Raw genomic sequence first — 22,520 nt, forward strand, 5'->3', positions numbered from 1 at the left:
GGAAGAGTTTTTCCAGGATGTCTGTAATGCTGCCAGGACTCAGCCACTCCCTTTTTCTGCCTTCCCTCTGCCAACCAGAGAGTGCAGGGACGGTCTCAGCTTCCATAAGGTCACCTCCACAAGACCATCCTCCTTATGCTGATTGGGAAGAATGAGTTAATACCTTAGGCTAGCTTGGGTGGGAGTGGTGCTAAGAGTGAAGGGGTGGGCTGAAGGGGCAATAAGATGGTCCTATTTCGTTTTTCTTAATCTATATCTTTTCTAGTGGAGCATGAATTCTAGCTGCTGATACCTGCTAGTGAATTTGAGGGAGTAGAAGTGAGTTGAGCACTGTTGTGTTTCATTTTATAGTTCCTGATTTTCCTGCCCAAGGCCCAGCCTTTAGATATCTCCAACCTTTGCAGCAGCTTTCCTGACCACCGTGTGCCTTCTGCTGCCATACTCTTCCTCAGCTTCTGCATGACTGGTTTGTTGTTTCCTTCCTGCCTTTTCAAAGAGACTTTTCTCTCTTGCCACATGCTGTCATGTCTACTGCTGGAGACCCTCACCATTTGTTTCTGTCATGTGCCCCTCCCCCAGCAGATAGCATCCCTGGGACCAGGGACCTTTTCAATCTTGCTGTTTGAAGCATCCCTGGGGCCTGAGCAATGCCTGACAGACTGCTGCCCAGTTGATATTTCTTGAATGAGTGAATGAACAAACATAAAGACATTCATTCATTTCTCCAGAGATGCTTGCTGAGCACTCGTGATCTGGGTGCCATGGGGGTTATGAAGGTCAAATACTTACTTCATTACTACCTCTTCTCCTTGCCCCAGGCTCATGGTCTGCAGGTAAAAGGATTGCATTGTGAGAGTGATTTGAGGCCAACATCAGGGAGACCTTTTGTGTGGATTGTTTTCTCTTCTTAGATAGAATGGATATGTTCTCCGAGAGAAATCCTCTTGGATCTCTTCTTTTCTTTTTTCATATATTCTACTTGGGTTGATGGATTCTTATCTGTTCATCTCCACACAGCTCAAATGACCCGTGTGCTATAGAGCCTTTATTAACACCTGGATATTCCCTCTTACATTGTGTGCCCACTCTCCTCCGTGTACCACACCCAGTTTTTTTTTTTTTTTTTTTTTGAGACAGAGTCTCGCTCTGTCGCCCAGACCGTAGTGCAGTGGCCGGATCTCAGCTCACCGCAAGCTCCGCCTCCCGAGTTTACACCATTCTCTTGCCTCAGTCTCACGAGTAGCTGGGACTACAGGAGCCCGCCACCTCACCCGGCTAGTTTTTTGTATTATTATTACTATTTTTTTATTGAGACGGAGTCTCGCTCTGTTGCCCAGGCTGGAGTGCAGTGGCATGATCTCTGCTCACTGCAAGCTCTGCCTTCCGGGTTCACGCCATTCTCCTGCCTCAGCCTCCTGAGTAGCTGGGACTACAGGCGCCTGCCACCACGCCCATCTCATTTTTTGTATTTTTTAGTAGAGACGGAGTTTCATCGTGTTAGCCAGGATGGTTTTGATCTCCTGACCTCGTGATCCGCCCATCTCGGTCTCCTGAAGTGCTGGGATTACAGGCTTGAGCCACCGTGCCCAGCCACACACCCAGGTTTTATATGTGTTGACAATCTGCTATATTTGCCACAGATTTGTCTTCTGATAAAAATAAGAGTTAACAAGAAAACGTGCTCTTCATTACCCTATCTCCCTCACTCTCTTGAAGCTGGTGTGTATCTTTTTGTCCATGTTTTTTTATACCTAATTATATATCTGTATGTCAGTAAATAGTACATAGTTACATGAGTTTTAAAATTTTACATTTTAAATATCATATAGTATGTAACCTCTTGCAGCTTGCTTTTATTTATTTTAGTGTACTGAGATACAGTTACATCAATACAAGTACATCTAGTTTATTCATTTTAATTGCTTTATAGGGTTTTATGGTGTGAGTACATCATGCTTTTAAACTTTTTAGTATGGAAAATTCCCAACATTGTTAAAATAGAAAGTATAGTGCACTTGCATATACTGAGCACTGGTTAGTCATTATTATTCATAATCCACGTCCACTCCCCCACCTACCTTCCCAGTCATCCCACATTATTCTGAAGCAAATCCTAGACATTTATATCACTTCATCTGTAAGTATTTGTTATATTTTTAAAAAATAAACTTTCCTAATGATGGCATTAAGGTTATTTATGCATTTTGGGAGTTATAAATGATATTATGGTTAACGTCCACCAAGAGGTTGTTTTATGTATACATGTGAGAGTTTCTCTTGTGTAGATTCCTGTAAAAGGAACTACTAGATCACAGAGTATGCACATTGCTAACTTTAAAAATTTTATTTTCAGATTATTCTCCAAAATTATTGAACAGTTTTATACTTTTGATAGCAGTGTGGGAATTCCTGCACGGCTGTGTCAGCCCTAGGTACAGTAGACTTAAATGTTGATGCCCATCTGAAAGGCATGAAATGGTATTTCATTGTTCTTTAAATGTTGCTTTTAATAATTTATAATTACTAATGAGATTAAATATCTTTCTGTGCCTGTTTACCCCTTGGGTTTCCTCTTACGTAAATTGCCTGTTCACATAATTTGCCCATCTTTCTAGTGGTTTGTTTTTCTTTTTCCTGTTGATTTGCAGTTTTTTTCTTAAGGTACTCTGAATTCCAGTCTTTGGTCTGATATATAATTTTCACCAGTTTTACATGCACATATTATGTCTGTGTGCTTAGTTCTGTTTCTATTTCTGTGCACCTTTGTGTGGGGTATCTTTTAACTATGTGTATGGTATTTGTTTTACAGAATTTTAAAATTTGAATGTCATATTTGTTAGTCTTCTCCTTTGAGGTTTGTGATTTTTTGAAGGGTGGGGGTACTTTTACTTCCGTCTCACAAAATTATATAAAGATCTCCTCTACAGTAATCTACTAGTTTGCTCTTGTTTTTCATGTGTCTGTATTCCATCTAAATTTTATTTTTGTTAAAAGATAAGGTAGGAATCCAATTTTACATTCCATACACATGGCCAGTTGGTTTGTACCATTTTTTGAAGAGTCTGTTCTCTGTGCTGACTTGTAAGTCACCTTCTTTCATGTTGGCTCTGTTCTTTTTATTGGCATAGGAGTCTTGTCTGTTCCTGACAATACTGAATTGTCTCAAAGACAATACTGAATTGTCTTTGAGAGATTTTGTTACCTGGTGGGGTTAACCTACTCACGTACCTCTTAGTCTCTTGACTATTCTTGGCCTTTTCCTCTTCTGTAGCATTGTAAGATCAGTCTGTAATGTTTTGTGATATCCAACTCCCTAACACAAACCCGCCATTGGAATTTTGATTGGAATGACATTGACCTCACAAATTAATTTGCAAAAGAACTGTCATTTTTGTATGGTTGAGTCTTTCCAGTCGTAAATGTGGTATATCTCTCTGTTTATTTAGGTCTTATGCTTTCATGTCCCTTAATTCAGCTTAATAATTTTCTCCATAATACTTTTTTTCTTTCACTCTCATTTTTTCAAAGTATAGCTGTAAAATTGTATATATTTTGTTAGATTATTGCTTAGGTTTCAGTTGTTTTTGTTACTGTTATAAATAGATATTTAAATGTCAGTTTTTCTCTTTGATTTTTGTGGGCATGCAGGAGCATTAGTTTTTTAATAATTTTTTCTTATGCACAGTTCCTTTGTTTATTACTTCTGTTAATTTTAGTGGGTGGTAGACTTGAATTTTCTATGTAGACAGTCATATCATCCATGAATAACTATTTTTTCCTTCCTTTTCAATCCTTATAGTTTTTTTTTTTCTTTTTTTCCCCCTTATACCCTTTGCCAGGGGTCACCAAAGCTTTTTCTGTAAAGGGACAAATAGTAAATCTTTGAGGTTTTGTAGGTTCTAGGGTCTCTGTTGCAACTACTCAGGGCTTCCGTTGCCTCAGAAAAGCAGTCGTAGATATTACGTAAATCAGTGGCTGCAGCTTTCTTCCAACAAAACTTGTGGATGCTAAAATTTGAATTTCATATAATCTTCATGTGTTAAGTTTTTTTCTGTTAATTTTTTTTTCAATCAGTCATTTAACTGATTAACTCCGAGGCCTACAAAACAGATAAGGGCAGGATTTGGCCCATGGGGTGGTTTGCCACCTGTGATCTAGAACTCTGTCTCTCTTTTATAAATTCTAAACTACTCTTTCTTTAGTGATTATAGGTCCATTTAGATTTTCTCTTCTCAAGTCAATTATATTGTTGTAACAGTTTCCACTTAGAGCATAAGGCTGTTCTTGGTTTTTGCTTATGCTTTAAAAAGTTCTGTTGTACCTCTAGTTATGCCCCTTTTTCATTGCTAAAATAGTTTGTGCTTTCTCCCCCCACCTTTTAAAAACCAGTCTTTCATGAGGTTTGTATAAATTAGTCTTTTCAAATTACCAACTATTGGTTTATTGACCCATTGTTTCTTTGCTTTCTAGTTCATTACCACTTTAATATTTCTTTTTACTTTCTTTGAATTTACTCTGTATTGTTTCTAACTTACTGAATCGAATGCTTATTTTAGTATTCACTCTTTTTTATCTTTTTTCTATTATTTTTATTATTTTTAAAAATTTAGGGCCAGGCGCAGTGGCTCACGCCTGTAATCCCAGCACTTTGGGAGGCTGAGGCAAGTGGGTCATCTGAGATCAGGAGTTTGAGACCAGCCTGACCAACAAGGTGAAACCCTATCTCTACTAAAAATAAAAAAATTAGCTGGGCATGGTGGCAGGCACCTGTAGTCCCAGCTACTTGGGAGGCTGAGACAGGAGAATTGCTTGAACCCGGGAGGCAGAGGTTGCAGTGAGCCGAGATCGTGCCACTGCACTCCAGGCTGGGTGACAGAGTGAGACTCCATCTCAAAAAAAAAAAAAACAAGAAAATTCGTTTTCTTCTCAGAGGTCTTCCTTGATTTTATTCTCTCTTTTTTTTTAATTTTTTTTTTATTTTTATTTTTTTTTTGAGACAGGGTCTTGCTCTGTTGCCCATGCTAAGAGTGCAGTGGTGCAATCACAGCTCACCGCAGCCTGGACCTCCTGGGCTCAAGCAGTCTTCCTGCTTTAGCCTCACACATAGCTGGGACTACAGGTGTGCACCCCAACGCCTGGCTAATTTTTAAATTTTTTGTAGAGATAGGGTCTCACTTTGTTGCCCAGGCTGGTCTCAGTCTCCTGGGCTCAAGCAATCCTCCCACATCAGCCTCCCAAAGTGCTGGAATTACAAGCATGAACTGCTGCACCCAGCCAGTATTCACTTTTCTAATACACGTATTGAAGACTATAAGTTTTCCCAAACACATCTTTATCTGCCTCCCATATGTTCTGATATTTGGTGTTTGCTATTTTTATGTAATTGATTTCTAATTTTATTGGATTGTGTTCAGCTGAGGATATAGTATGTATTATATCTAGTTTTTGGTCTTTGTTTAGACTTGCTTTTCATCCAGTTTTGGCAAAAATCTCATGGATGCTTGAAAATAATGTGTATTTGCTAATAGTTGGGCATAACAATAGCTGTCAGCTCTCATATTGGTAGATGTAACTTGTTTACTATGTTGTTCACATCCTCTCTGATCCTCATTTATGTTTTGTCTGAGGGAGATTCTTTTAGCCCTAGTGGGATTTATCATCTCATGTTATAATTATTTTTTATAAACATTTATCTAACTTTATTCTCTCCATTGGAATCTGAACTTCTAAAAAGCAAGGACTATGTCATACTATGTCTATTATAAGAAAGTATTCAGTAATTATTCATTGAAGAAATGAATGACTAAATAAATGAGTGAAGTTCCCAGGAGGCAAATAATATCTTCTTCTGGTGGCTGGTAGAAACTGGCTAGGTATGCTAGGAGAAAGGCAGCTTGGTAAACCCATCAGGAGGCTCCTGCTGGGCCCAGAGGTGGGACCAGAATAGCTCCTATTAGGATAACAAGACTTTTCCGGGAAACAGGTATTTTTGGAATCAAGTCATGCAGGAGCCCAACAGACATAGCCACCTCAGGTTAAAAGAGCTGATAGAGTGGTGGTCTGTCTGGGGCCCTGCTGTAAAAGGGAGGCAGTGGCTACAGGCCCTCACCTCAGGCATCTCTTCTGCCCACCACAGGTACGAGTACTCCAGAAGGAACTGGCTGCATCCACCTCTGAAGACACGCACCCTTACAAGGAGGAGCTGGAGACAGCCTTGGAGCAGTGCTTCTACTGCCTGTACAGCTTCCCCAGCAAGAAGAGTAAGGCCAGGTACCTGGAGGAACACTCAGTCCAGCAGGTGAGGGTGCTGCAGTAGGCCCAAGGAAGAGGGAAGCAGGAGGTGTAAGCTCTCTTGAAGGATGTCATATTTGTCAACAGTCATCTTGGCAGTCCTGCTTGGAGTTGCATCAGAAGGAGGAGAGAAGACAGTCTGATGGAGTCTATCAAAGGACAAGGGTTTTTCTTGCAAAAACTTATTTTCATAAATGTTGACTAACATTCAACTAATGTTGACTAATATGTAGAGCCAGGTATGGTGGTGCATACCTTTAGTTCCAGCTGGTCTAGAGGGTGAGGGTAGGAGGATTGCTTGAGGCCAGAATTTCAAGGCTGGAGTGCACTGTGATTGCACCTGTGAATAGCCCTGGGTGGCAGAGCAAGGCCCCATCTCTAAAAACAAACAGCAAACAAAACTACCCTAAAACCAAAAAATGTAGCATGGCAATTGTCGATAGTTTATTTCCATTTTGGATATGAATAATTCCTTAGAGGTTTTCCATTTTTGTGTTGTTTTGTTTTGTAGAGTGCTATTGAGTATATTATCTAATGGCTCCTCAGTACTGTCAGTTATGTCTGATCTTAGGGATTCCGTCCACTAAAATGTAAGCTCCTTAGGACAGAGCCCCTGCTGTGGACCCCAAACCTAGGGCCACCCTCCCTGGAGTCAGCCCTCCTTCAATAATTTGTCTACCAAGTGGAGAGGGTCTGTCGCTGGCCGAAGGTCCCCCCGCATGATGGAACCCACCCTCTGGCTCAGCTATGTGGGCTTATAGAGCGCAGCTTGTAATTTCCAATGTCTGTCTTTCTGCAGACCAGCCTTATGCTTTTCAGACACTTGGATTTGGGGATTATAGTGGGCATGCGGATTTTTTTTTTTTTTTTTTTTTGAGACGGAGTCTCACTCTGTTGCCCAGGCTGGAGTGCAGTGGCACGATCTCGGCTCACTGCAACCTCTGCTGCCCAGGTTCAAGAGATTCTCCTGCCTCAACCTCCTGAGTAGCTGGGATTACAGGTGCCTGCCACCGCACCCAGCTAATTTTTGTAGTGCAGATTTTTTTTTTTTTTTTAAGTATAATGGGGATTTGTTTTAGGCTCTCCAATATGCCATAACCTCATTTACATTGGACAAAATGCGTTTCTGTGGAGGAATGTGTTTTTCCCTTTTCATTTACCCTGATTGTGTTATGAATCTGCCTTCTGTCTTTTTTTCAAGGTGGATCTTATATGGGAGGATGCCCTGTTTATGTTTGAGTATTTTAAGCCCAAGACCCTTCCTGAATTTGACAGCTACAAGACCAGCACTGTGTCTGCTGACTTGGCCAACCTGCTGAAGAGAATTGCCACCATTGTGCCTCGCACGGAGAGGCCAGCACTTAGCCTGGACAAAGTCTCTGCCTACATTGAGGGAACTTCAACTGAGGTGGGCCCACAACCTTGAGGAGGTGGGGGACCGGGCTGGGTTACACTCTTCCCCTCTGCCACTGCTGTATATACTCCTTTGCTTCTTTTTCTGCTCTGTACCAGACGGAGGGGCAGGGGAAGCTGGAGAGTCTGTCCTGTGACTAAACAGTCCTGGGTTTACTGGTCACATCTGAGTCCTTGACTTCACCTCCCCTCATACTTTTCCTCTCACCTGCCAGGTACCCTGCCTCCCGGAGGGGGCTGACCCCTCCCCTCCGGTGGTGAACGAGCTTTACTACCTCCTGGCTGATTATCATTTCAAAAACAAGGAGCAGTCCAAGGCCATCAAGTTCTACATGCATGACATCTGCATCTGCCCCAATAGGTCAGTGACCAGAGTATGAGGTTAGGCTGGCTGCAGGGATGACTGGGGTGACTCCAGCTCAGCAAGCTCTTCAGTGGGCCACTTTGGGTTTCCCGGCCCATTGCAAAGAGACCAGGGAAAAAGGAATGAGAGGGTGGTTTAGCACTTTGCCGTTGTTAGGAAAGGCAGGTTTTCCATGAAAAGAAGAGCAGAGGAGAGGGCCTCTTTTCCAAAGTCCTCTGGGAGGGTTATTGGTAAAGGGTTATTAGAGAAGGTACAAGGTGTCCATCTGGACCCTGGTGTGCAGGGCAAGGAGGCGCAGCCTGGCTCCATCTTGTTGGTTTTGTGCTGCCTACTTTCAAAGCCCCAGGATGTGTACTCTTGCTGCTTCCACTGCAGGCTTCTTAACTATGGTTGTCTTCTTGGGGACAAGTAATAGAAAAACTCAAGCCAGAGTTCTCTTTTTTGCTCTGATGCAGTGCACTGTTAGCTGTAGCGATTATCATGATGGTGCATGTAGGAGAGCTCATTGCACGTGAAGCTCATGCTCTCTTCCTGTGGAGCCCTGTTTGGCTTTCTCTTAAAACGTAGTGATTGCGGCTGGGTGTGGTGGCTCATGCCTGTAATCCCAGCACTTTGGGAGGCCGAGGTAGGCGGATCATGAGGTCAAGAGATCGAGACCATCCTGGCCAACACGGTGAAACCCCGTCTCTACTAAAAACACAAAAATTAGCTGGGCGTGGTGGCGGGCGCCTGTAGCCCCAGCTACTTGGGAGGCTGAGGCATGAGAATTGCTTGAACCTGGGAGGCGGAGATTGCAGTGAGCCGAGATTGTGCCACTGCACTGCAGCCTGGTGACAGAGCGACACTCATTCTCAAAAAAAAAAAAAAAAAAAAATGTAGTGATTGCCTGGAGCCTCCCAAGGAGCCTTCTACATTCGTGAAGTCTGATGCACTTGATTAAGAGGGAATATTTTATCATACCTAGGAGGTAAGCCTTGGGTGAAGGCCAAAAGGAGGCTACCCACTGTGGCTGACCTGTGTCTAAAGGTACACAGTAGCATCTGTAGGCACACTTTCTGGAAGGACTCAGAGGCCAGGCTGTGATAGCTGCCCTTGAGCCATGGGTGAGCACAGAACCACCCTAACTCAGGGCAAACCAGAGAATTTCACCTTGTCAGAATCCATCTGGCCAAGGAGAGAAGGGACTGGGTGTGAGTGGAGAAGCCAGTTTGCAAGACTTGTGTAGCTTGTGTGAAAGGTTCTCACAGAACTTCTTTTGCTTAGCCTGTGGTTTCTTCCAGGCAGGGAGCCATGTGGCAGAGCCCTGGCTGTCCTCTCAAGGTGACTGGGAACCAGTGAGAGAGAGCAGCCCTATCTGTGCTCAGTCTGGCTGAGTGCTCACTGCGCCACAGTAAGGGTTTCCTCCTCTGTTCCCCTACTTCCACATCTGAAAAGTGAGGGTGATAAAACCCACCTGTCTTTGCATGGCACCTCTCACCTGGCAGCCCTGTGTTCAACAGAATGAAGGCTCATGGCAGCTTAGCTGGGCGTCCTTCCAACCTTCATACCTCCCTGTTTAGAGGGTATCAACCCATCAGCCTGGCCCATTAGGCAACCCTGCCACAGAGGCAGGGTCTCCTGTGGGATTGGCCCCAGTGCCAGGAAAGCCCTTGATGGCTTGATCCTGGGCTCCAGGCCTTGGCCACCTTCATTCTGGCCTTAATTGGCAGGTACCAGGCGAGACTTGGTGCTTAATCTGGTCTTCTGTGCTAGCAGTGCATTAAGGACGATTGGCATGTGGGAGGGTGGCATCTGTCCATTTGATTGCTGCCATTTCTGTTCTTTGTACTAGCATTCAGCAAATCCCAGACTATCAAGTGCCCAGAGATCATCTTAGTCTTGGTGTCTCTGTGGCCATTCCTCCTCTCAGACAGGTTTCTGTGTTCTCACTATCAGTTTCTTTCAGGTAGTCTCAGAATCGTAGGGTCTCAGGTGGTCCCTCACTTTTCATTTTACTGCTGAGAACTGAGCTGGAAAGGGCAGGGTCTGCTCAGGGTCGCAGAGACAGAATGGGGTAGAAGCTGGGTTGCTGGGGTCCTGAGGTCTCTGCTGCCCATGCTTCTGGTTGGCAAATGTGCTGATGGCAGGCTCTGCCCGCACAGAAGTAGGTAAGGTCACACCTGGCTGAGGGTCTTCCTGGTGCTTTGGCTGGACCGCTGCTGACTTGTCTTGTAGACTACTCCTTTTTCTCTCCACCAGAGCTGTTCTGTAGGCAACCCCGCAAAGCAGGGGAACAGAGTCCAGAAGCTCATCCATTAGAGTAGCTACTGCATGCCTATGAGGTGCTGAGTGATTAAAATACGTTTTGCCTCATAATGCCCACAGCTCTTGAGGTAGGTCTTCTTAGCCCTGTGTCACAGGTTAGGAATGAAGGCTCAGAGACATGGCTGGTCTAGGTCATGGTCATGGCATTAGTGAGTGTCAGAGTTGGGCTCTGAGCCCTGGTGTGGGAAGATAGTTTCCATGGTGTCCATTTGCCTGTCCACTAGCCTATCATTATCTTCCATGCTTTTCATGTAGTAGTGTTTTTAGCTGGTGCTTTTGTTACCACCACAGGTTTGATTCCTGGGCAGGCATGGCTCTGGCCCGGGCCAGCCGCATTCAGGACAAGCTGAACTCCAATGAGCTGAAGAGTGATGGGCCCATTTGGAAGCATGCTACGCCTGTCTTGAACTGCTTCCGTCGGGCTCTGGAGATCGACAGCTCCAACTTGTCCCTATGGATTGAGTATGGCACCATGTCCTATGCCTTGCACTCGTTCGCCTCACGTCAGCTGAAGCAGTGGAAAGGCGAGCTGCCCCCTGAGGTCGTGCAGCAGGTGAGGAGTGGGTGCTACAGATGGACCTGCCATTCTTTTGTCCAGACAGAGTGCCCTCAGGTCAACGAAGCTCTGTCTCATTCGTACTTTATTCTTGTCCACACTTCCAAGCTAGGAGCTCACTGATGAATCTCCTCATGAAGCTCAAGCCATACCATGGTCAGTGACAACTTGGTCCCTGGTCTTTGGACACCCAGTCTAGTGTAGACAAATTTAGGGACAGGCTATTAGACCCAGCTGGTCAGCCATTGGTTACAGTGTAGTTGAGAGATAAAGAGGGGAGAAGTGTTGGCCACCAGAGGTAGCTATTTCTTCCCTGTTCCCTCAAAGGAGCTTGTTGGGTCCTTATAAAATTCTTGAGCTTAGGTTGGGATTTTGGAAGTCTCTCTTGGTAGGGGATTACCGTAGTGCAGGATGCCGAGTCTGGCCCTTAGGTCTCTGTTCAGTAGGGTACCCTTGGCTCCTTGAGATGGAAGTAAAGGAGCCATACTGACATGTTTAGGCTAGTGCAGCGGGAGCAGTAGTGCAGTAGCACTGCATCCTGGAAGAGGATAGGGGAAAGAAGTGTCAGCACCGCCTCCTCTTCAACGTTGCCGTCTTAAAAAAAATTACTCTTGGCCAGGTGCGGTGGCTCACGCCTGTATTCCCAGCACTTTCGGAGGCCGAGGCGGGCAGATCACAAGGTCAGGAGATAGAGACGATCCTGGCTAACATGGTGAAACCCCGTCTCTACTCAAAAAATAGAAAAAATTAGCCGGGCATGATGGCGGGTGCCTGTAGTCCCAGCTACTCGGGAGGCTGAGGCAGGAGAATGGCGTGAACCTGGGAGGCAGAGATTACAGTGAGCTGAGATCATGCCGCTGCACTCCAGCCTGGGAGACAGAGTGAAACTCTGTCTCAAAAAAAAAAAAAAAAAAAAAAAAAAAAATTTACTCTTAAATCTTACAAGGGACACAGGCTTCTTTAAATCAGTTACAATATTAAGGGCAAAGCTCATATCCCTCTGGCTGCCCCTACTATCTCAAAAACAGTTAGACTTGTTTCTTTCCAGACTGTAAAAAAGGTACTTTTTATACATAAATATGTATTCCTAGAAAAAAACACCAATCTAAATGCTATCACACTGTATATGGTACTCAGCTTCCTTTTTCACTCAGCACCACGCTGTTCTAGCCATGATAATTCCTGTGCATCTAGTACATTCCTTTTAAGTGCTGTAACCCTATTTTATTGTAACTGTCTTGCACAAAAGTCCCTTGTGGGATTCCGTTTGTGTTGCAGTGGCCCCAGAGTTGGGCAGGCTGGGGACTGAAGCTGCTGCCCTGGGATGCAGAGCCTGACTCCCCAAGGGGCCTTCCCTGTAACAGCAGGAGCAGCATTATCCTCTGCTGGGACTCAGTGGGCTGAGCTGATCATGGTCGTTGGATTTTCTCCTTCATCTCCCGCCAATGATGGCAAATGAGATTTGGCAGAGTGGGAGTTTTCCGGGAAATAAATAGGGTGAGAAGTCAGCGTTCCCTTTCTGCCAATGGCACTTGTTTGTGGAGCTTTGTTTGTAGTGGTCTCCCCAGGAAGGGAGCAGGGAAGTCAGGGTAAGGAGACTGACCTCAAGTTTCCACACACTTTTTCCCCTTGCTTTGTTCTTTCCTCTGCTTAGGCTCATAGCCTTTGGGACTGAACTCAGTGTTGATCTTATGGAAGCCATTGGCCCAGGAAGCTCAGGTCCTGAAACTGGGTTCCCAAGCCATCTTGCTGGCGTGTTAGGGTGGCAGGAGAGACATGGAAATCCACCCGCAATGCAGATGTCCCGACAGGGAGGGAGGGAAGGTAGGGGGAAGTGTTTCATAGTTGCCGAGGGTGAAAACTGCCTTGCAGAGCTATCTTGTGCCTCCTGGGTTCTTTCCACCTCTGGAGAGACAGCTTCCAACCCTGAAATGTGTCACGGGAACACAGTCCCCTGATTGCTACTTTTCCATCTGGATTTATTGTGTCTGCAGGATGGGCTGCAGGACACATGTTGGCAGCTGTTTGAGCTGCTGTGTGCTTCAGCTTTTGCTTAGAAACTCCTCAGAGGTGGTGGTGTAGGAGAACAAATACTTTCCCCATGATGTCAGTTCTCAGGCAAGGGGAAAGGCTTTGGAGCCAGAGCTTTCTAGCTGTGTGACCTAGAAGCAGTAACCTGACATTCCTGTTGTGGTTCCTTCTCTAAGGCAGTATTGTGAGAGTTCATTGGGAACACCTGCCATCAGCCATTTCCTGAGCACCCCATATGCGAGGTGAGTGAGGTGCCTATTCTGCTCTGAGGATGGCAAGGTAGTGAGATGGTGTCTAGTAGAGCTTCTGAAACACAGCAGGCCCTCAGTGACGGTCCCTCCTGTTCCTGTCTGAGGCCCTCCACACCACAAGGACAGGGACATTGGCAGTGTGCCCTGTATGGGGAAGGGGTGGGGGCTTCGACTCTTCCCAAGGGTCTGCATGGTACCAGATGCCAGCCCAGATGGGGCTCTTCACAGCTACCCTTTCTTTCTTGGCAGATAGCTGTTACAGGTGCCAGTGGCAGAACAGGGTGGGCAGGGGGGCTAGTGAGTTGGTCCAGGTCACACAGCTACAAAGCAATTCAAGTAGAAGGATATCCTTTTAGCCATCGCCTTTTCCTTCAACACATTTGCCACAGAAGCCCATCTTGGAGGAACAGAAGCCCATCTTAGAGGGTGTGATGGAGTCGCTTGGTTGGTCCCGTGTCTGGCCCTGCACTGGGATCCTTTCCACTGTATTTCACCCATTGATGATCTCTCTCCCACTTTCTGTGTGGTCATTTTAATTTTTTCCCCTGAGAAGTGTGTAACAGAGCAGTGGGTAGCACATTGCTCCCTTATTTCAGTCCTGGGGCCATTGCTACAGGTTTTCACATAGACAAGCACCCACTGGACAGACATCCAAGGGCAGGCTCAACCTGGCTGGATAAGAACATGAGGCACCTCCTGCAGGCCGCAGCAGCTGCCCTTGCCAGAGACTAGTGCCTGCAGCCTCTTCCCCTCTCACTGACCCCTGAGGTCAGGCAAGAAGAGGTTTTGGCTTCCCTGCCATTGATCCAGGACCACAGAGAGGAGGGATCAGAGACCTGGGCTGCTCAGAGCAGCTCTGTGGGCCCACACAGGCAGGCGTCTCTCTAGCTTCCGGCCCAGAGTTCTGGAATGAGGGGGCATGAGTTTGCCTGGCAGCTGACCAGGATTGGAGAGCAGTGCTCTCCAAGTTGGAACGCCTCTTAAAAGGTGATCCTCTGTGTTAGCTGTTTCCTTCCTTCAGTCTGTGAGAGCGTGGCTGGAGGTGCTTGCTGCAAATGCAGACTCCCAGTCAGTGGGTCTTAAGTAGGGCTCAGGAATTTGCCCCTCTACAAGTACTCCACATCTGTCTTAAAGAGCACAGAGAAGATGGTGGGAAGTCCTGTTGCACCCCAGGGGTATACACCCTCTCCTGTGCAGTGGAACGGGGTGCTAAATACATGCCCTCTTCAGTGCTCTACAGCACTGGGTGCTGAGTATTAGTAAATGTCCTCTCCAGTGCTGTGGAGCAGGGTGCTAGGTGAATCTGCGTTAGGTGCTACAGGGGGAAGCAGAAAAAAGTACCCTGGTTGACATGAGGTGACCTGAGTTTAAGTCCTGCTCTGTGCCTTGCTTGGTGTGTGCTTTTGAGAAACCCTTAGGCCTTTCTACACTTCAGTGCCACCAGCTGTGAAATGGTGAGGGCATTTCTGTGTCTTGGTTGTTGAGGGGAGTATAAACTTGCAAATAGGTCAGCAGAGCTTTGTACAGGAAAAAGTCTGATCCATGGGCAGGTTCAGGCATAAGGCCAGCCCAGTCTCATGATCTTCTTACAGATGGAGGGCCGACGCGACAGCATGCTAGAGACAGCCAAGCACTGTTTCACATCAGCAGCCCGCTGCGAGGGTGATGGTGACGAGGAGGAGTGGCTCATCCACTACATGCTGGGCAAGGTGGCTGAGAAGCAGCAGCAGCCACCCACCGTTTACCTGCTGCACTACAGGCAGGCTGGCCACTACCTGCACGAGGAGGCTGCCCGCTACCCCAAGAAGATCCACTACCACAACCCACCCGAGCTGGCCATGGAGGCCCTGGAGGTGACACCATGCTGGCCCAGGGTGGGGAAGCAGGGCAGGGACAGGCTGGTTTCTCTATCTCCCTGGGCATGGGGCTCAAGGTTCCAGTGACTGCCCTTCAACCTGCTGCAAACTTATCCGTGTTGAGCAGTTTCATGTGCAATTGAATTAAAACATCATTTCCTCTCTTTTCCCAAGGGGTGTTTATCATCCTTTCTGGGAGAGTGATCATTTTGTTCTTACCTCTCAGAAGAAAATTGTCTTTCCTCATTAAGAACCTGACCTTGGTGATGACAGTCAGTGCCACATAGCATCTCCCAGGCCCAGGACATTCACACCCTGTAGCCTGACAGGAGGGAGAGCAGGCGCCCTTGCCTCCAGGGTGCAAACGAGACATCCAAGGCCCCAGCCTGTGCCCAGGCTACCCAGGTTGGCAGGGGCTGAGCTAGGGTGAGCAGCCTGCTGTCTTGACTCCCAATTTGGGATCTTCTGATTGTTGTTCAAGAAAAGAGCCGTTCTTTACTGCTTGGATTTTCTCTCATGGTTTCCAGAGTGTTTCTGATGAATGCTGTCACTGTTGCTCATAGCAGTCTTGTGAGGCAGGCTGGGAAGCCATGATTGTCGATTTTGTAGGCAAGAAAACCAAGGACATGGTAGAGATCTAGATGTCCACCATCTGGTTCAGCCCAGGACTTGAAGCTTCTGAAGGCCCTGTGCATCTTGGCTTTGCCTTTTCTGAGGCTATGTGCCCAGTCTCTACCAGTCCCACATGTCCAGCAAGCCTCTTGGAGTGTGGACAGAATCTGTTGCTTGCTTTTTTCTGCCTTTATGATTTTTTTTCCTGATTATAAAATTAACATGTATTTGTGTGTGCGTGTGTGTGTGTGTGTGTGTGTTTTAAAGAGATTCAAACAACTCAAAAGTGTACAGTATGAATGTGAAGGCCCCTAATGATTCCAGTATGCCCCTCCATAAACCCTAACAGTTTGCTATGTCCCCATATGTCCAGATTTTTTCCTATTAACATATAAATATGTAGTAACATTTTCTTATGATTTTGCAGCTTGCCTTTTCGCTGGACAAAATTTAATGGAAGGTGTGGTGAGCTTCCCTGCCTGCCCTAGTGCCCTGTAGTTTAGCAGGGCATTTGTTTATCTGCACAGCCCCTTGATAGGTTTGGTTTCCTCTCCACTTCTTGCTATGACAAGGCACAGGTAGTGCATGTCCTTGTACTTGTAGCAGGGAGCACATCATGAGTATTTCTAAGGACTAAAGTCCAAAGGTAGAATTGCCATGTTGTTTAACATTCTGCTCATCAATGGCTACTTGCCCCAAGGTTGTACTGACCGATGAGAGTGTTTGCTTTCCCTCAGCCATATTGATGAGGTTCTCTTTTTAATATTTGCTAATTTTATGAGCAAACAAAAATGTCTCATTTTGGCCAGGTGTGGTGACTCATGCCTGTAATCCCAGCACTTTGGGAGGCTGAGGTGGGTGGATCATCTGAGGTCAGGAGTTCGAGATCAGCCTGACCAATATGGTGAAACCTGTCTCTTCTAAAAATTAGCCACGTGTGGTGGTGGAGGCCTGTAGTCCCAACTACTCAGGAGGCTGAGATGGGATGATCACTTGAGCCTGGGAGGTGGAGGGTGCAGTGAACCGAGATTGTGCCACTGTACTCCAACCTAGGTGACAGAGTGAGACCCTGTCTCAAAAAAAAAAAAAAAAAAGTATGATTTAAAAAAAAATTTGGGGGGGCCTGGCATGGTGGCTCACGCCTATAATCCCAGCACTTTGGGAGGAGTTTGAGATATAGAGCTGGGGATCTCAGAGACTAGTGGGCAACATGACGAGACCCCCATCTCTACAAAAAATAAAAGATTAACCAGGCCTGGTGGCATGCGCCTGTAGTCCCAGAAACTTGGGAGGCCGAGGTGGGAGGATTGCTTGAGCCCAGGAGGTTGAGGCTGTAGTGATCTGTGATCGTACCACTGCACTCATGGTCTGGGTGATGGGCCCATATTCACTGGGCTCATGGATAAGTGTGGAAACACAGCTTCCTGTCGAACGGTATCTCAGCAGCAGCAGCCTGGCTGCTGTCATTCGCAGCCCTGGGTCACCTGTCCTTCCCTGTCATAGTGCTCATGCTGTCCACCTGAGGGCATATGCCTTGGAAGAACTCCACTTTGGGGGTGAGAAGGCTAAGGCCCAGAGGAGTGGTGTGACTTGCCTTAAGTCACCTGCAGGAACAGAGAGGCGCTGGGCCAGATGCCTACTGAGCCCAGCATTCTTACATGGCACCTCTGGGAAGCCACTGAACCTGTGTTGGCCCTCAGGAAGATGATGTCAACTCTGTTTTTCCTCCATGTTTTTTTCTTCAGGGTTTGGCCTCTGCTCCTGCCTGATAGAGCAGATGAGCAGGCAGGATGGTAGCCCCGGGGGTCCCAGCAGCTTCCAGATGAGGAACCAAGGCCTTAGATGTGTGGCCCACCCTCCCCCAGCATATGGTGCTGACTCCAAGGAGAGCAAGCACACATAGTTAATTTGGGGGGCATCCTATTCCATGCAACAACTGTAGCTATGTAACTTTGAGTCAGCTGGTATATGTGTATATCTTGTGTTAAAAATGACATTTCTCTGAAGATTTTAACCCTCTCCTGACAAAAATTCTTTTCTGCTATTGTGCCTTCATTCAAGATACTGTACCCGCCACTTGGATGAACTTTACCAGTTGAATGCTTTGCCCTCCCCCAAGTTTGGCCACCTGATTGTGCATGGGTGCCTCGAGTGGTTTCCTACATCTAAAAATGGAGTTGCTGGGCCAATTTCTCTGGGCTCCATAGGTGGGCTAGAGGTGGAGGGGCTCTGGATGTGAGCCCCCTCTGTCTGGGATGCCCCCTCAAGAGTGCTGCCAGCAGATGTCTCACCTGGGTGAGGGGGGCCGCTTAGCCAGGGCCTGCAGTGAGCAGTTCTCAGCCCTCATACCACCCACTGTGCCCTCCAAGTGGGAGTCTGCTTCACACCCACTCCTGCGTGAGAAGGTCAGGGCAGACCTGGGTTTAACCTGGCCCTGGGCATTCCTGGCTGTGGGGCCTTGGGCAGTTCTTCGCCCATTGTAACTTGAGGAATGTGGCAAGGACTTGAGGAAATGGAGGAAAGCACAGGGCCCAATGGATGCAATGAGCTGCCTGCCCACCCATCCCCCTGCCACACCCATGGGGAAGATGTTTTCGAGCCCTGTAGGTGTCTGGCTCTGCCCACGGCCTGGGCTATAAACAGAAATCCAACCTAGTCCTTGTTTCAGGGAGTCCAGAGTTCAGTGGGGAGACAGATGTAGAGACTCACTTTCTATGGGTACCCACTGAAGGGCACAAAGAACAGCAGCACTGTGGCGGGAGGCAGTGCCCCAGTGAACGGAGCTGAAGGGTTATCATAATGAGTGGTTATTACTCTCATCTCACTACCATGTGCCTGAGTTACTGGGTGAACATTGAAGCTGGAATGCTGACAGTATACATTTTAACTTTCACAGCTTGTTTTAAATTAGTTGTAGGATGGCTGGTTTAAAAGCTAACAAAAACAGGCAGTGTGTGGCAGCCTGTTGCCCTGGTCATGGGCCCATTTCCAGTGTGGCTGACTGGCCTGTGGAACAAATCTTAGCAACTGGGAAGGCTGCTCACACCAGAGGTGTCATTCTCCTAGGTGTACTTTCGGCTCCATGCTTCCATCCTGAAGCTCCTGGGGAAGCCCGATTCTGGGGTTGGTGCAGAGGTCCTGGTCAACTTTATGAAGGAGGCTGCAGAAGGACCCTTTGCCAGGGGCGAGGAGAAGAACACACCCAAAGCTTCAGAAAAGTGAGTAGCACCCTTTAGGCGACCTCTAGCAGCTTACCCCATCTGCATCCCAGATGGCTCGTTTACTGCAATGTGTTGTTCAGAGGGTTGCTACACAGTAAACAGTAAACTAGAACTCATGGAGTCCCTAGGACCCATCTGGAAACTCCCATTTGCTGGGCCAAGGTATTTCTGTTGAATCTGAGAAGGAGAGGGTGAATGTGAGTCCCTTACCCTGTGGTCACATGTGGTGCTACTCCACCCTCAGGGGAAGTCCTGGGGAGAAGTCGATGCCCTCCTGCCCTCTGAACTGGGGCACAGCTTTGTTCTGTGCAGAACACTGTAGAAAGTTAGTTTTTGCTTTGCAGACTCTTGCCCCTGGGTCCTATGCCAAGGCCTTGTCTGCTGCCCGTTCTCCTGAGAAGCAGTGAGAAGTGTGGGAAGTGTGGGCTTCTCTTGTGGTGCCAGAGAGCTCAGAGAGACTGGGGCTCAGGTGTGGTCCCCTCAGTAGGCCTGGACTGACCCCGGTCTCCCTGTGGTTGTAAGTCATCTCCACAGCCCAGACTTCTTTCACTCCAGGCCCAGGTCCCGGTGCTGCCCCATCCTCAGGGGCAGGTCCTAGGGAGAAAGATGGGTTTGGGGTGACATGGGGAATTTACAGCTGCCCATTAACTTGATAGACTCACGCTGATTCTTGTGCTTCCGAGACATGCTTAGGGTCACCACCTGCCAGCTTGCCCACATGGGAGCCAGGGGAGGGCTCAGCTCACTCCATCTCTGAGACCACTCCCTGGCTGGGCACTGTGTGGGGTTCAGCTGAGTGCCAGAGAGGCCTGCACCCAGGCCCTGTGCTTGAGGGCTATGTGCTTCTGGCCACAGATAGCCTGTGTGATGTGCACCACAGGTGAGCCAGCTCCACAGAGAGTGTGCCCCTCAGCTTATGGGAGGTTCAGGCCCAGGCATGGCAGGCCACTCAGGTGGGCAGCTAGTGTGCTCAGAAGTTATAGATACCCATTTTTTTAGTCACAAAGGGCCCCCAGCATACAGTGATACTTTTCTTTCATTGATTATAATTCTGTTAAAATTTTTTTAATTATGCAAATAATACATGAATACATTCTAGTTATAGAACATTCAGGTAGTATATAAACATGTAGACTAAAATGTGACAGATCTCCTTCCAAGAGTTAGCCACTCTTCACAGTTTAATTTCCTAAATCATTTTCTGTACATTTATAACACTTAAATGTACACATACAATTGTAGGGTTTCTTTTATTTTATAAAAATGAACTATAGATGGTATTGTTTTAGAGTTTACTTTTTCCCCTGACAGTGGATCTGGGCACAGTCCATGGAGATAGTACCCCATTCACCTCATTCTTTCTAGTGGCTACTTACTATACCATAGTATGGATGTACTATGTTTTATGTAACCACTCCAGTGGACATTTAGAGTGTTTCTGATGTTTCTGCTCAACTTTGTTGCAGCACATATCCTTGTACATGTGTGAGCATGCAGTAAATGCAGATGTGTTTCTGTCTTCCCATTTGTCAGGGCTTAAGTTTGTCAGGCTGTCACACAGAAGGCATAGACTTGGTATGGAGAGATGCAAGGGTGCTTCTGAGGAAAGACTCATTGGCTCCCCTAGAGAGCCTCCTAGGGCCTGAGATTCAGAGATGCAGGTCACGCCCTGCCAGAAACATTAGGCAGTGTCCAGTTAGGAGCCAGAGCCTGTGTGGGTGCTGTGGGGGCAACTGTGGGCTCTGTGACACCAGGCAGATGGGGTGGGGGCCACCAGAGGTGCATGGGAGCAGCAGGCCCTGGGAAGGACACTCACCCTTACCAGCACACATCTGTTTCAATGTGAGGTGGAGACTCTGACCTGTGTTCCAAACCTCCGTTCCCACAGGGAGAAGGCCTGCCTGGTGGACGAGGACTCCCACTCTTCAGCTGGGACACTGCCGGGCCCCGGAGCCTCCCTCCCCTCCTCCTCTGGCCCAGGTCTGACATCCCCACCTTACACAGCCACTCCGATTGACCACGATTACGTCAAATGTAAAAAACCCCACCAGCAGGCAACGCCGGACGGTACAGTCCCTGTTCTCCCTACTGCCAGCCCAGGGCGGCACATCAATCACGGGGAGGGTGCTCGGGCGACTCATTTTGTCGCTTTGTTTTGGTGAGGGGGGGTGCTGGGTCTGGGGTGACACGGGCAATGTTGCGGCTGCTCATTAACCTCATGGATTCACGGTGATTCTTGTGCTTCCGAGACATGCTCAGGGTCGCCACCTGCCAGCTTGCCCACCTGGGAGCCAGGGGAGGGGCAGGCCAGGCTATGGCATCCCACCTCTTTGAGCCTTCTTTTTCCTATCTGCAAAATGGGGACATGATACCTACTTTGAAAGGAAGTTAGAAGACTGTGGCCTCCTGGAGTGGCTCCTGGTGCAGTCAGCTAGCTTAGTGACACCTGCATTATTCAGCAGTACATTGTTACTGCTCTGTCCTTCTGACGGTTGAGGGAAGGCCGTGACTAATTCTAAGTATGTCACCCCTGAGAATCCAAATAAGTTGTTAATGGGGTCACCTGGGACCATATGTGTGGCCATCCCATGTGGGATGGGGCAGGTGGCGACTGTTCAACCACATTCCTTACTAACATTAGGAGGCTTGCATGCTGGCCTGTAGCTCGATTGCTTCATGTTCTCTCATTTTTGTAGTGATAAGCTAGTGACAGGTACTTGCTGGGATAAGCCAAATTGGTGACTTAAGAGGACCACTGAAGTGGAGTCCTGGGAGGTAGTGACAATGCTGAAAGACACCTGGGCCCTCACTCCTATGTCACTCATCTCATTTAGGCTTGGGAAAACAGGCCTTGCCCTGTGTTCCCAAAGGCATGGGGACACTAGTAGGTGGGTAGAGTTGGTCCCAGTGCTCTGCCTCCTGCCAGGTGGTCTTTATAGAGTGGCTCCTTGGAGTAAGAATGGACACTCTAGGGCACCATGGTAGCCTTGAAGTTCAGTCCCAGTACAGGTCTGGCGGGGGCCACCACCTTTGCTCTAGCGCCCTGCTGAGGCCCCTGCCCAGTGCTCGGGTTCCTGGGTATAGCATGGGCATCTACCTCCAGCTTTCTGAACTGAGTGGGTGGGGCTTGAGAGCAGGTTTAAAGAAGGCTGAAGAAGGATGACAAGGGGGCCAGTGCTCCCATTTCTCTGGGGGCAGGATTTGCTGTTCTCAAGAAAGGAAAGGAGACCTGCAGTGTCCCCTCCTGGATTTGGTTTGGATTTGCAGCATGCGTGTTGAGAGAGAGGCTGAGGATCTGAGTGTGTGCTGTGTCTCTTACCTCCCAGAAGGTTCATGTCATTACTCCCAGTCTCAGCATTGGCACTTCCCTGCCCACCCCAGAGTGTTAAGCAGAGGTGGGAGGAGCTGACCAACCTGCTCCTCCAATCTTCAGTTCTGCAGACTTTCACTGTTAAGATCCTCTCTCCCCTTCTTAGTTAAGTTAATCAGCATGTTCCCAACCATTTACTCTTGAGAATATTGAGAAAACATACTATCTGCAAACCCCTGCTCGGGGAATTAGTTTTTGCCAGCTGCTTCCTGGGAGGAAGCACTATGCCAAAGTTTTCAGGAGAGGAATGC

The 22,520-nt window shown here is 47.6% G+C and overlaps 1 protein-coding gene across 31 annotated transcripts in view; it reads left to right on the forward strand.

Moving 5' to 3' along the window:
* CABIN1 (calcineurin binding protein 1) overlaps positions 1-22,520 on the forward strand; it is a 163,912-nt gene that overhangs the window by 59,084 nt on the left and 82,308 nt on the right. For 25 of the 31 annotated variants that reach the window (XR_012418944.1, XM_005595386.4, XM_074004199.1 and 22 more), the window contains 7 exons: positions 6,137-6,298; positions 7,493-7,699; positions 7,920-8,065; positions 10,664-10,925; positions 14,803-15,063; positions 18,745-18,896; positions 20,788-20,966. Coding sequence is in view for 30 of the 31 variants with exons in the window: in XM_005595386.4 (XP_005595443.3) it covers positions 6,137-6,298; positions 7,493-7,699; positions 7,920-8,065; positions 10,664-10,925; positions 14,803-15,063; positions 18,745-18,896; positions 20,788-20,966 (1,369 nt within the window). In the remaining variant the exon portion in view is untranslated. The remainder of the gene's footprint in view (positions 1-6,136; positions 6,299-7,492; positions 7,700-7,919; positions 8,066-10,663; positions 10,926-14,802; positions 15,064-18,744; positions 18,897-20,787; positions 20,967-22,520) is intronic. The other 6 variants (XM_005595389.5, XM_074004195.1, XM_074004202.1 and 3 more) reach the window with 1 other exon arrangement.

The sequence above is a fragment of the Macaca fascicularis genome, chromosome 10 (assembly GCF_037993035.2).
Source record: "Macaca fascicularis isolate 582-1 chromosome 10, T2T-MFA8v1.1".
In the NCBI taxonomy this organism is placed as follows: domain Eukaryota; kingdom Metazoa; phylum Chordata; class Mammalia; order Primates; family Cercopithecidae; genus Macaca; species Macaca fascicularis.